The 15,000-nt window shown below is 48.7% G+C and overlaps 1 protein-coding gene across 1 annotated transcript in view; it reads right to left on the bottom strand.

Moving 5' to 3' along the window:
* The window catches only part of LOC126581432 (hemicentin-1), a 161,108-nt gene that overhangs the window by 70,866 nt on the left and 75,242 nt on the right, over window positions 1-15,000 (bottom strand). Inside the window, exon 8 of the mRNA XM_050245088.1 lies at window positions 11,113-11,257. Within this exon, the coding sequence (XP_050101045.1) occupies window positions 11,113-11,257 (145 nt within the window). The remainder of the gene's footprint in view (window positions 1-11,112; window positions 11,258-15,000) is intronic.

The raw sequence follows: 15,000 nt of genomic DNA, 5'->3' as shown, positions 1-15,000 counted from the left end.
GATGTTTCATGCGCATACAGTACAGCATAAGCATAGGCACAAGCTGCCGTTTTGCTAGTATTTGATTACGTTTGAACCCCTTTTTTTTGGGGCACATGAATGTGTTCTGCTACTCGGGGACGGGAAAATGCATACCACTAGACCGTTCTGTGGAGGAGTTGTCACAATATGCGATTCAAAGATACAGTACGGCATACGGATAGCGATCGTAAAAAGTTGATTAGAATTCTTTACAATCCATTTGCACAGTCGCAATCACTTTCATTGTTGTAGACTCGTTGCAAGATTCGTTTAACATCGTTTCTAAACACTCGGAAAATGTTCGTCGCTAAAACGAAAGAAAAGATCTTTTTTTTGGGTGTGTTTTGTGGAGCAGCAGTGAACAAATTATTTTGCGGAAATAACGTGCGTTTTTTGTAATTAAAGCTGCGATTTGTGTAATTCTCTGCAGACAATTGATCGAAACTGAGAACTTATGTTGATGATGTTCCGCTTCAATATGAAAATTATGATCGTTATCGCAAACAAAATGTTCTACGCGTGTGTGAAGAGCCGGTGTAAAACGCCATTGCCATGTGTAGCAAGAGTGCCAAAGCATAATATTTATGTTGCTTCAGTTCGTTCAGTCTCAGTATGGTTGCTGGAGTCAAGAAGCATAAGAAAGGATAAATTTGCAAATGTTCAAGCGAGTTCGCCTAATCCTGTCTGCCGGGCGCTGTGGATCCCCGGCATCCCGGACAACAGCACTACACTCACGTCGACTGTCGGATAAGGCTTATGCGGAGTGCCGGAAAGAGATCTGGTGGGGCGAAAGGAAAAAAAAAAGAAGAGGAAAATGATGATCTCGACCGACCGACAGACCGCATCAGCGTGAAAGCTGTTGCTAATGTTGCTGCTCCTGTGCCATGTTCTTCCTCTTGCGCTAGGCAGCTGTTTTGTGAGGTTAGGGCAAAGGGGCCGCTGTGCCTTGCCTTCAGCGCCAGACGGAACATCAACACAGCCCGCTCCCTGAACTCCCCTTCCTTCCTTCTGCACTCCTCTGCACATCAAAACCGCATAAACGTCGCCGTATCAACCGAGTAGAGAGACAGAGAAGCAGAGAGCGAACGAGCTGCCAATGACAAGCCGTCAATCTGCATTCCACTCACGGCGTGCGGCGCAAGTTAGCATGCCATCCTCCCACCCCAGCCTCGAGGCACCAGACGACATTTCTACGGGAAGCCGGGCAGTCGAGTTCAATAAGTTCGCCGCCATCTTGCCTTCCGCAATCTCTCTTCCCTTCCCCCTGTGCGTCTCCGCCGCAAAACCGTTAATCGCTGCTCAGGGCCAGTTGACGCACTTGACAGGAAAGGAGGTCCTTTCCGACATTTCCCTTCTTTCTTCTCTCTTTTTTTGTTTTCGCCTTGGCACTTCCTCTAATGGCCTTCGGTGGTGGTGGCTCCACGTAATCCATACGCTTTCTCCTCTTCCCGGTCGGCGCCGTTCATCGACGAGGCCCCCCAGGGTATCGGTGCGTCAGCACTTCAGGTTGTGTGCCACTTGTTTTGCCCTTTTTTTCACTGCTGCTGCTGCTGCTCACGATACTGTTGCTGCCGTCTTTGCAAACTCTACTGGCTCTGCAGAGGATGCAGCACCAGCACGCAAACAGAAACACAACTTGATGACGACTTTGAGCCCAGGCAGTCGCACACGCGTGCACCTCTTCTACGATGTGGACACGGAGTTGGCATGATGGCACGGTACGGTGCGTCAACTAGCGCACCACCGCCTTCACCGCCATCATTAGCTCACGGTATGTGGACCATTTCAAGTCCATCAACGGCCGAGCCGTTTCTTCGCTTTGCGCTGCGCGCCAGGGATTTGTCATCGTCATGGTGTCAGTCGTTGGTTCGTCCTGTTATGTGCGTTGCTTCTTCTTCTGCTTTCTGCGTTGGTTACGATTACAGCACCGCACCGGCACCGGCACCTGCACTGGCAATTGACTATTGGCAACGGTTTGGAAAATCCACTTGACATGCTCACTTGCTCCAAGCAACGTCACTCCTTCGTTCGCACGTGAACACGTGTCGATTAGGTTGAGGTGGCTGCTTCGTTGCGCACGGGGCTGGCAAGTGGCCGCTATCTGTGTCAATTTAACCGTGACACGGCTCACTGCACGCTGCCATGTTGGTAACATCGTTACACAGGCACACCGATATCGGGTGTAACGAGCTCTGGTCTGCTACCGGAAAAGAGTTATGAGGCCAATAAGGTTTCCTTCCCCTTTTTCTTCCTTCGTCTTCATACCAGCAGACACTCCTGGAGATCCCAAAGCTGGCCAGCCGGAGTGTGAGATTAATTTCAATTTTCCACAACACGGTTCCCAACGATTCGTGACATGGGTTCGTTGTCATCGACGATGCGATCGTCATTATCGTCTCCAGCTTGGTGTGTCCTTGGCAGCGACGGCGTAAGATTGCATTGGCCTTCGGTGCACTCTGGCAGGGTGATTATGTTGATCGTTTCGTTCCGCATTTGCTCCGTTTAATCCTCCTTGGATGGTTTATGATGTTGGTCGTCGTGCAGTGTGCCTCTTCGTGGAGTCAAAGAGGTTCTGGTCGAAAGCAAGCCTTCACTCTTAAAGTTGTTGCTTTCGATCGATGATAAACTATTCACAAACTGATGAACTATTCATCAGTCATCGTTCGACCAATCGATGGTCGATCACGTCACAAGTCGCATGAAATCATTACCCTACAACGGTGGTGATTTCATTGGCCGATGATGGATGTTTTGCAGACGCGTGGAATGGAAATCCGAAAGCCACCAACACAGCACACCGTCTTCTCCTGTCCTCTTTCCTACCACCAGTGGACGTAAGCAAACATTGTCACCATCGGAAAGGAGGAGACTTTCCGTTTATGAAGAGTTGTGGCGATCCGTGACGACGCCTTCGCCTTCGCCGTATCGACGGAGGCAATTATGGGACGCAGGTCGTGGCAAAAAGTTTATCGCGTCGCTCGCGTCCTGGGGCCCGGTTGGAAAACTTTTCGCCTCGTGAAAGCGTACACGTGGGACACGTGCGAGCACGAGCTGAGGTGAGCTCCTAATGGTGTTGATATTGTGTGAGTGTATGGGAGAGGGGGAGGGGGGGGGGGGAGGTTATCGTGTTCACCGGACGTTAAGAATATCGTGCACTGTCGTCGGAATGATTTATGATTGCACCGGCGATGGAGGAGGGTTGGAGTTATGGATTAGCGCTTTGGCCTCAGCCCTGGTCGGAATGGAATGGAGAGAACGGGCCAGTTCGATGGGCGGTTCGATAATTATCTGTTCCGTAATGTGATAATTATCGGTGGGTTTATCGGTTTTGTGGTGCATTTCATTCTTTTTCTCGTATTTGTGTTTTTGAAACATTCGATTTTGATTCGAACTCGTTTGTTGGAAAGTTTAATTGTATTAGTATTACGTGGGTCTAAACTAATTAAATGCAAATATAATTTCACAAAAGAAAGGAAATCCTCCAAATAGATGCGACACAAACATTCAAACCTTCATCACGGACACTTTCATTGGCGTCGATACTGTCCTCGCATCGCAGCCAAGGCACGGGACAATGAATTTAAACATCCTCGGAAGTTTCGGCAGAAGAAATCGTCGTCAATAAACATCAACACCTCATCGTATCGTTCTTCCAGCGAACTGGTGTCTGTGCACATCCCCATAACCGTTTCACCCTCGCTCCACCCTCACCCCAGCCCTCAGGAAACGATGCGCGAAGGTGAACCACAACAGAACCCTCCTCTTGTGCCGTGGTGTGGTTGCTTGTGTGCAGACAGGAAAGTCAGTCTTATGGCAGAAGGGATGGAAATGGAAACAAAAATCTGTCAACTCGTATGTTCTTCGTGTGGGCTTCTCACCCTTCTTGCTCACCCTTTCGCACGCTTGCGACCTGAGGAAAATAGGAAAACTTTCCCAACCAAACTTTCACCAATCTTCTTCCTTTTTCCGGGCCGAAATGGAGAAGGAAAAACTTTGGGCCCCCCACCAGATGGCCTTCGCCGCCTGTGTGCTCGTGTGCATGCGTATGTGTATATGTGCCGTGCCTAGCAGTACGCTTGACTACACTTTCGGCATCGCAGTAGCCACAGTCGCAGCCGCAACCGAATGTCAGCTTCCTTTGCCTGCTGAGCTCCCAAAAAAGGCCCAAAGACTGTCAACGGAGCGACTGCGAATTTGCTTCCGCAGCCGGCTGGTTGCCAGATGCTGCTCGTCAGGTTCAGGACATCAAAAAGCACCTCTGGAGCTTGCACGCGAATTCTTCCCTGCCCCCCCCCCCCCCCCCCCCCCCATTTTCACCCACTCGGTGCGGTTGTTTGGAGGTCAACTGTGCAAACTGGTCCTCTGGAGGTGCCGGGAGAAGAGTCTTCGTGTGGAGAAGTTGAAAGTGCAAAAATCGGTCTCATCGAGGGGCATGAGAAAGAAGAAGGAGAAGGAGGAAGAGGAGTTGCGCCGACTGCAAGGCCATCTGCGGATGGTGGGAAACGCCCCAAGACATGCGACATGCGAATGAGAAGGAATGTCTTGGAGAAGGAGCCTTTTGGCATCCGTGTACACTGGTATGCTGCGCGAGCTGGAAGGGACCTGCGCTGGTCCGTGTGTTATCCGATTTCCGTCGTACAAAAAAAAAACAACAAGGAAATAGTTTGATGGCGTCGGCCCAATATTAGATTCCCTGTCGGGAAAAGGCGCCGCGAGTTCGTGTATCACACATGCACACATACGCAGGGTTGTTGGGATGGAAAAGTTTTCATCCGAATTCGGCGAGCTAGGGATCTTCAAAGAAGGAATGATCAGAGGATATGTGGAATGATGATACGCGTTGAATGACTGCGGCACTGTTCTGTCGATGTTCCCACATTTCCCAAGGTCTTTGAATGTCTTTAAAGCAGCACAATCCATTTGTCGATCATCGGAGTTCAGATTAAATCCAAAACAGCGATGGAATTCTTCCTGGCCATTTCCGACCAACATCTTTTGCCACTTTTCTGTCGGATTTGGAATCAAATTTGACGTCTCTTTCCCGATCTCGATTGCGTTAGTGAAGGGAGAGAGTTCCATTCCAAAATACCGTCGTTGCCTTGCCCAAAACTGTGGTCAATACAACGGTCCGCATCCGGGCCGGTCGTCCCGGCGGCAGGGATACCGGTAAATGATACAACTTTATCCCGAAAATTGAGATTGAATTCGATGCCTCACGCCACCCTGAATGGCCCCAGATCGAACCGAAACGATACGCTGACGGATTGGTTGCGTGAAATACGAACGCGAACGCGGTCGAGATGCTTGACCACTCCTCCAAGAGCTGCTCGAGATGGGACTGTAACACGAGATCCACACTCTATCGTCGTGCCATTGTTGAATGACCCGGATATTGTGTACGCAACCCCCCGGTTGGGTGGGGAAGAGGATGGTTTTCGGTTTAGGTCCTCGTTACCCCGCCCCTTAACCTCCTTCGGTACCATCTTCTACCCATTCCGATACGCAACGGTTAACCGAAGCTCGCAAGGCAAGCGATGTTTGATCCGGTATCCAAAACATACTCCAACACCGACGACGACGATGACGATCAGATGAGAAGTGGGCTGTGAGGATGACAAAATCAATTAACTCTGAAACCCTTGGCCTCGGTTCGGTCCGTTCGGTCGACGGTTCGGAGGCCGACCGACCTGACCGACAGTTCCGTGGTTCCGGGTTCCAGATCGGCCTTGACGTAGTGGCACAAATTTACCACTAATTGAACAAACGCTATCCGGTTGCCGGTGTGCCGGTGTGCCGTTGTCTATGTCCTGCATTGGGGTATGCGCATTGTTCACGTTCACGTGAGGGAAGCGTCCGCACGGAATCGCGGTGGCACGGATGGCGGAAATCACCAACCGAGGACACCGTGACCGTAATCAAATTCCTGTTTGCGGTTCCAGGGCACTTCGCATGATACACACGCGCACACAGCCACGGGCTCGGTGCCGGCAGTGTGCATTAAGAGGTCCGTGGCAGTTTCCGGTGAGTGGTTCCGGTATGGCATGGTCCGCACGCGCGCGCGCCTGCACGTATGTGAGAGTGTTCTAGTGAGTAGAAGGGAAGTTGGTTGACCAAGTGGCAATCGTTGAAGTGATCGAAGCGATATAGCTTGCAGGGGGGTAAGGGAAATTGGGTTTTCAATTTAATCGATCGAATTAGATTAACGACGACTAGATGGATTATCCAAAGGGCAGAAACATCTAGTAAACATCATCTGAGATGCATCTCGCGATGCAAAGCGAAGAATATCTCCACGGAAACCGCGAAGTGAACATCTTTTAAGCGAATGCACCACTGTGCTCCGGCGGAACTCAAGCACCAATGGAAAACGAATGGTGAAAAGGTGAACAAAAGCATCGAATGCACCCAGTGGCGAGATAGTTAATTAGGAAAGATGCTGTGACGCTGCGAGCTGGCAAAACCCAGACTTGCGGGTCACATGCACCGGCAAGTGCTCTCCTGTCACATAATAGGACATCAACTATGCTTCAACCGAGCGCGCCAGTTGCACAGAGTGCATGCATTAATGTAAAAACTTTCATGCAATGCAAATTGGCTAGTTTTACTTGTTTTGCAACATCAAGAATGCTGTGCAATCATCAGTCTGTGGCTTAATGTGCTCATAATGCATTATAATTTACATCTGCAAAATAGTCGCATAAGTGTGCTTATAAGACCGTTTCTACACACAGCCAAAATTTGGCGGCTAAAGTCAAAAAAAGAGAACTTCATTTTTCCAACATTTTGGAAAAAATAATGGCAGATGGAGACAAATTTACATCTACGGTACGGCCTACACTGGAGTGCAGCATTATGTGTCTGCCGATCAGCTTAAAGCATATTATATTTTTAAAAAAGCTGTTTGCAGGTGTGTTAAAGTTATTTCGCGATGATTCTGTAGTTTTTCTGAAGTTCTTCTTTTCAAGCGTCCCTACACACACCATTATTTTTTTATATGGAGCTTTTGACTTTTGCCGACAATTTTGACTTTAGCCGCCAAATTTTGGCTGTGTGTAGAAACGGTCTAACTGACTCTATTCTGGAAAGCGTCTGCCATGGAAAAGCTTCCTTATTTAACGCTTCCGTTAACCGTCGAGTACCATTCATTTATTGAAGGGGGTTCTTTTCAATTGTTTACCCCGTGCAATAACAGCAGCAGCTTTGCTTAGTGTAATGCGTGACATAACTTGACAAAGGCACATGGGGATCATTAATTTGTGGTCGCTGACTAGCTACGAATAGAAGAAGAGTGCTATCAGATCTGCGTCACAAGCATTCGTTCGTCTTTTGGTCCTACCTTCCCCATGGCAGGGACCTGCTCCACCCACTCTCCCCTAGGAGGAGGACCCTCGAAAAACACAAAAAAGGACCCTTGGATTCATTAGCATATTCCGCAGCGTCAGAAGCAGTGGGACTAGTTGTGACGGCCTAAGAGCACCTGCGCATCTCCCTTGTCTTGTCTGTCATCTCCCGCATCTCGGGCCGCGTGAAGTATGTTTTGCTTCTCATTTTTTTTGCTTTTGCTCTCCCTTTTTGCGGTTCCCGCGGTTCGGCCTGTCGCCTTTCCAGGCGCCAGATCGACGTACAGGTACACCTCTGCGGCGCATCGTGGAAAAAGTGGAAAACAACTTTTTACTGTCAGGCAAATCCCCGATGCGACAATTTGTTTACTGACACGAAGGCACGATGCGACCGGTGGTGCACGGTGGTCGCGATAGTATCGCTTCCGCTTTCCGGACGTTCCGGCCTCGGATCCGGTGTTTTGGTATTTAAAGCACGTTGCCACCGCACCGGGTACCCGGGGCCGGCCCAGTGGCTGTACCCTGTCCCAGAGGTACAAATCATTTTTAAATAAACCATTCGGTGACTGTAACGCTATCTTAATTTCCCTAGATGCAAATGATTTCCCCGTAAAACCTGCTGCTGCTGCTGCTGCTGCTGCTGCTGCTGCTAAAAAAACGAGGGCTTAAATGAGCCGAAGAGAAAGGCAGGAACTCGTGTGGCTGGCCTTCGGAGTGCCCGAGGGCTAAAGAACCTTCGTACCCGGGTGAGTGTGACGTGATGATAGGGTGGCTGTTTGGTGGTGAAGGGTGTTGGAGGTGGTGTTAAAAAAGGAGCGAAAAAGAAAAACAAATTAAGTGTGTTCGTATGTGTGTGTCGGAACTTGGGTGTGGAAAACGGGTGCCAAAATGTGCCATGCACAGCCACGAGAGAGCTTTCCCAGCTTTGGCAACGAAGACGAGACCGGGAAGGTAGGAAAATGAGGTTCCGCTTTTGCAACCTGGAACCTTCGACGGTGTTCGCAGGGCTAAAACGAGTGGCAGCAGCTCCCGGGTGCTTGTTACAAGCAGCCGACACACGTGGCGAGTTTGATCCTTTCCTGGAACACACCGGAACATACCGGAACACATCCATAATGAGCCGGGCCCGGTAGGAAGTCTAATGAAATCCGATTTAATTTTAATGACCAGGAGCATGCGAGGTGCGAAAACTGGTCTCCGTTTTCTCTCGGGGCGATACTGCGGCTGTTTGGAGGCAGGAATGCTGGTTAAAAAGGAGACCTAATTCGGGAGGTTTATTGATCGGATTCCTTTCGGTGGGAGCCAATTTTCTCGATTGACTTGAGTGGTTGGTCAATCGTTGAAATACAAAACCATTCTAACAAATTAAAGCTTGTGCTCGTGTGACTTTCTCCAAGATAAGGTCTAGGAGAGAGCATTTTCTTAAAAAAAAACCTTCAGTTGCATGCCGATGGCTAGCGATAGTGATTGAAGTGCCTCTCAAATTTCAAAACTATTAGTCCTATTGTGAGGGACAGAACTGCTTGATTAAAGTATTCTATTAATTAAACAATGGACATAGCAAATCATTAATTGAGAAATTTAATCGAGAGCCAATTGAATAAAAAGGTTCTAGTGCAAATTTCGGTTGTTTGGCTAGCTATAGGCTAGTTTATATTTTTTACAAACAGATTTGGTTTCTTCAAAATACGCAGAACTATCCGCCAAATGTTTTCTATCTTATTCAGTTTCGTTGTTGAATTTTGCCCAGCGGATAAGTAAGTCACTTAAAGTCTTATTTGATCCAGGTTAATTATGAAATGAATATCGATCAATATTTCATGTAGTTTTGGTAAAATTATCCACTATGCTGCTGGGTAGTTGCTTACAGTTTCATTTTCAGGTCCTATCTAGCTCATTAGCAGCATCTCATCATTTTTTGTTCAACATCGCACCGGAAAAATTCAGTTGTTCTCGCAGTTCGTTCACCGATGGTATCACACCACCACTCTCGAAAGCGTGACATTGTTTGGCTCCAAAATAATTCAAAAACATAGAACACTGATCCTCACCAACACCACGAAGAGACTGATTAAAATGATTGCTGACTCCATTGGTGCGCTGCGCAGTACATGATCCTCTCTCTCCCTGAAATCGATCAAACGATCTTATAGGGAAGGTGGAAAACCACAACGCCGTAAGGGTTTACACTATCGATCACATGGCTCCTTACGCCGTTAAAGCCTTGTACCTTATCCTGAGAGCCAGAAACCAGCAATCACTCCAAACCCTGGATAAGATACGAATCAATTTTGATTCCTCTCGGTGCACGGTGCTGCCTTCACCTTTTTGGAGGAAGTTTTCCCCCGCCAAAAATTCCATCTCGTCACGTGCGGTAAAAGATGCTCACCTTCCGAACTCCCACTCGTGGACTTTCTGGACCCCCATTCCCAGGCCAGATTGGATCCCACCCGCAAAAGACGGCGTTCTCCCCTTGCGTCGGTTGCTCGCTCGGTTTAGTTTCGGTGAAGTTTGTGGTCGAGGGGATCGCCCGGTGTCCTTTTATCGGTCCCAGCCGGTCGAGCTGGCCGGCCGGTCAGTGGTAGTTGTGCGTATAATGATGGGGTTCTCGCTACCTAGGGACTGGCTGGCTGGCTGGCGGATAGTAAACGGGCCATTTCAAGCCTCACTCGAGCGCCAAGTCAAGCGAAACGCCCGCTCGCCGGAAACCTCTCGCTTGCTCTTGCTCCCTGGTGTTCCACGAAGGGATGGTCAAGTTCTTCCTACCTCCCTCACAAAAAAGGGGTTCGACTTTGCCGTCCATCTTTCGTCCGTTTGCTCGCTCGCCCGTTCGCTCGCTCGTTTTGTTTTGGTTTCGCTCGAATGTTTGCCCAGTCCCGGAGAACCCTTTTAATTTATTCGATAGAAATCAAGTTAAGGCGGGACGACGACCAACGCTGACGACTCTACTCTGCCAGGGAACGTGGGAAAACGTCGTCGTCGTCGTCGTCGTCCCACCGACTTTCCGCATTCGCTTTGATCCCTTCCCGCCAGTCAGCCAGTTCGCCAGCCCCTGCTTGGTCAATGTAAATAAGCGCAAGGGGATGCGGCCATTTTCCCGGATGAAAAAGCAGCGAAAGGAACAACGAACTGGTACTCTGTAGACGACCGGTTTTTTGGGGTGACGGTTGCCTTTTTTCGGGCAAGTTAAACAGAGACTCTGCAGACGCTCAGGTATCTCAGGGCGAAAGACGGCCATCTTCTTTCGTTCGCCAATGGTCTAGGCGTTGTTGTGACTGTGAAGCTATACCAGAACAGCTTTAAGAAGGGTACTGGGCTGGAGGAGTTGAATAAAGAAAGGAAAAAAACGATGCAGGAACCATTTCACGACCCCCCACCCTAGGCGGTGACCCACGCCCACGCCAGGTGACAATTGTCCAGAATAAATTGTCCGTTTTGCGTCGATTGCGGCCGATAAGGTTGCTTCTGCTTCCGACTCTGACCGACATTAATCTCATTCCCGCTGTGGCCGTAAAGGTCAGGGGAAAATGAGACAAAGATGGGAAGGGACCCAACCCAAGAAGGATCCCTTTGGGCTCCGGGTGCTGCGTTGATAAAACATAAAATTAAACGTTTCATTTGCATTTCCATTGGTCAGAGAGCAAGCTGGTCAAGGCTTAACGATGGAAGTGGAATTTGTAAATCTAATGTCCAAAGATGGTCATGGCCTGCTGCTGCTGCTGTTAGAAATATGGCGATCGATGGTACTCACAGAAGACGTTCAGCTTCATCGAAGTTTCCTTAGTCCCTCGCTTCACCAGCTCGTTGGTGGCGCGGCAGATGAGCGTTTTGCCGTGGTCCTCGCGCGTTGGCGTGAAGCTGAGCGACGACAGTGTGCTGTTGCCATCCTCGGATGTCTGCAAAAGGACACAGTGAGAGAGAAAGAGAGCGAAATAAACGAATTGAACTGGTGGAATCTTAAAATAGAAGAGCGTACTCGAGAGCTCCAAAAATCAACAAAGCGATTTGGGCACTGGAAAAGGGTTCTAAGACGATTCACGGTTCCTATGGGCAGTTCATCCCGAGGAAAACAAAAGAAAACCCTCTTCCGGTGGTGATGTAATTATTTCTCCAGACGATAACGGACGCCGTGAGTTGGTCGGCGCTCAAATTGGATTGTTAAGTACCTAGACGCGGAAGTCTGCATGTACACGTTCTACGTGGTTCCGTCCGTCCGTCTGTTTGCCAAGCGGCCAAGAATAACGGGCCAAAAACCGCGCGTAGAAGCAGATAAGCACCTTGCGCTTTGGCTTTGGCCAAGCAAACAAGGTTAGCACGATGAGGCTTTAGACCGGGGAACGTAAGACGCGGTTTTATTGTTGTTAGTCTGGTTCTGGCTGCTCGATGCGCACTAATGAAACGTCACAAGGATGGTTGGTCGGTCAGTCATGGCTGCGTGTTTTGTGTGTGCTGTTTAAAGCCACATCCCTTCCTTCCTATTCCCTTATCTTCCCCACTTCATGGTTGCAGCAGAAGCAAGGCTTTGCGATTAGCCAAAGTGTCTCGTCGTTTTTGTGCACCTTCAATGGCTTCAATGGCTACAATGGCGGTGAAGGGCAAGGTGTGGCGTTAAAAGGTGTGCTGTTCCGCCTGTCAGGGCCCCTGGAACGGACGACGTAGTGCTCTATCCAGCAGAGACGGAAAGGTTTTTTAAATGGGAAATGCAACACCAACAACAGTAGTAGCAAACAGCAGCAAAAACAGTAGAGGGAAAACAAAGATAGGGATGAAAAAAACAACGCAAGAAAAACCGTTTGCCTGAACGCCACGGGCAGCGACGCCGGCCACGTGGATGACGATTCCGTGGAAAATTACGACGCAAAAGTGGCGCCGTTCCATTAGCATAAACAACGATATGATGCCTCTGTTTTTTTTTTGCACTAAATTCCTCATTCCTTCCTGCCTGTTGTTCAGCGTATATGGTGCTGGTTGGAAATCCTTCCACCCAAACACACCGAAGGTCCAGCGAAAGGTGATTCTCTCTATTATATTTGCTCGCTTTCTTTTTTTTTTCTTTGCCAACTCGCTCCATCGCTGGTAAACACAATTTCCACAATGAAAGCATCGCGCCGAGGAAACTGTTTAATAGTCAATATTTTTACGACGCACCTCGGCCCTCGAACCGTTGGCTTGGACGGTCCGGAGCTCACGGAACGTCAAGAGCGTACCAGCGTGGTGCTCGAATGGAGCGCGCTTTCGTTACCGCACCGTAATCCGTTGCTCTATTATGGTAGATATAATCGAGGAGAAAGGGAAGGTCCCGACTTTGATGAAAGGATGTTGTTAATGGTGCCCCCCCCTCTCCCCGGCGAACGGTGTATCGAAGGGTGTAAAGTAAGTCATCTGCATGCTCTATCATATTACGCATGTGGTAGGCCTGGTTTCCCTCCCTGGGACTACCTTTCTAGTGCTGCCGGGCGTGTGGTACGGTGTTGTAGATCGATATCGCTACCGGCTTGTATTAGATTTTTGCAAACATAATATATGCGTTGTTCCGCTCTATCGTGGTATCAGTAGCAGCCGTGTGGCCGTGCCGTGTTACACTATTAACCTCAAGGGAGGGCTCGTAATGTGAGTAGCGCTGTATTCGCGTTTGAGTTTGGTTTGCTCCAGGGCATTAATTAAAGTTTTTTTAAAGATAAATCTAACTACATATTTTATAACACGGCCATCGTTACACTCGAGAAGCATTACTAAAGATATACAAAAGAAGATTGCATTGTTTAGGATTCAAGGATGCTTGTAAGGAATGCGTTAAATGGGTCAGTTATAACCTAGAAACCTAGAGTGCTCACATTGAACTAGAGATGGTAATGTACTAACTACTGACCAGTAACAAAAAACCATCTTAATGCAACAGCGCTTGACAATACCAAAGCATAACATCACATCATGCAGTTGAATGTGATGTCCAAGGAGGTCCAAAATATGCGAACAATACGATTCTCGAAACTACTTCAAAGTCCCCCCAAAAGCCCCCTAACAACACCTTACTCTGCGCGAACAAAAAAGAATCTAGGACGGTCTTAACAATGCACAGCTCCAATAAAGTGCTTCACCGGTAGCTTCATCTCACCAGCCACTCCTTCCAGTATCGCAGTATCGCATTCCGCGAAGCTGTAACATATTTATTTCCCTCCCTCCACCCAACCTCCGGAACCGAAACTATTCATCGCCGTAGAAAAAAGCGCAGTTCCTCCGGAAAGGGCCAGTACTTTCCTTTGCGCCTAGCTGTGTAATGTCGTAGCACCGACGGCACAAAAGCAGTAATGAGGGTTTTGTTTCCGCGCCATTTTTTTTGTTTTGCTGTTTTGTTGCTGCTGCTCGAAACGTGGTCCAGTTTTTCCGAGTTGTCCAGGGGCATTGAAATGCCACGGCACTCGAAAATCAACAGGAAATAGAAACACCCGGCACGAGGGAAAAGCGTGTGCACGTGTAGAGAGTATCACATTGTTTCTGCCCTGTTTTTGGGGCTTCATTTTGTTTTTTTTTTGCACCACACACATATCCAACCATCTACGGGCATGCCATTGTGTTAGGAACTGGTGCGCAGGAACTGTTGACTGGGCGCGCCGCTATCCGGCGGGGGGAGAGGTTCGTTGAGGGACCGAGGGACAACAATTTTAATAATCCTTTCATTTTTCTTTGTAATGAAAATCGCCTACATAATACCGCTGGTCCAGTGATCAGCCTTGGTTCTCTGTTTTTTTTCTTTTTTGGGAGGTAGAGGTGGTCTCACTCCGTCTCGTCAAGTAACGGAACAACTTGGATCGCCTTTCCGGTCAGTTTCGGGCTTGGATTTTTTTTGCTGTCCTATTTTTTTGTTTATCCCACTGTCCCTGTTCCTTTCTCGGACGAAAAATGGATGCCATAAATTAAATATGCTAGAAGGATTTCGTCGCGACGGAAGAGTGATAGCGATGCTGTCCGAATCCTTTCACCAGGGATGCTGCTGCTGGTGCTACTGCTGCACCGTTACTGTGTGTCTCTCTCCTTCTTTCTCTATCTCTCTGTCGACAAAAGAGAAAAGCTCGTGGCCGAATGCAAAAGGGGACGCGACAGCGATGAGCATTTTTCTTTCTCGAGCGAAGAATTCGAACCGGCACTATCTCGTCAACAGTGACACAAGGTTTTCGCTTATGAATGATGTAGCAAGTGATTTATTCGTCCCGGCTAAGGTTCCGGCCACGATTATTAATTTGAGAAACCGGGAGGACCGTTGAAAAAAAGAAACAAGTGTCCAGATAACTTGGGCAAAGCGAAACGGGATGCAATGTGGCGAGGTTGTGTTTTGTCAATTAAAAGAGTCCCGTCTGCTCTCTCTCTTCATAGCGAAGGTCATTTGAGCATCCTGCTGGTGTTTCCCGGTGGATGAAATGGCTCAATCGCACATTAAAGTCAACTTAAAAGACAATTAGGGGACGGTTGCGGATGCTGCTCATCTAAGCTGCGCACATAACTCGCTAGAAGTGCTGGAACAACACAGGGAACAGCTTGTGCTGCCTCATAACCGTTCATGTGCTAATCGTGGCACGGCGCAGTAATGAAGCCAGCGAAACGACCCTTCAAATGAGGTCCTTCCGGTTGCCGGACGGCCTAT

The sequence above is a fragment of the Anopheles aquasalis genome, chromosome 2 (assembly GCF_943734665.1).
Source record: "Anopheles aquasalis chromosome 2, idAnoAquaMG_Q_19, whole genome shotgun sequence".
Taxonomy (NCBI): Eukaryota; Metazoa; Arthropoda; class Insecta; order Diptera; family Culicidae; genus Anopheles; species Anopheles aquasalis.
Note: the sequence above shows the minus strand (reverse complement) of the source record. Positions and strands in the feature narration are given on the sequence as shown.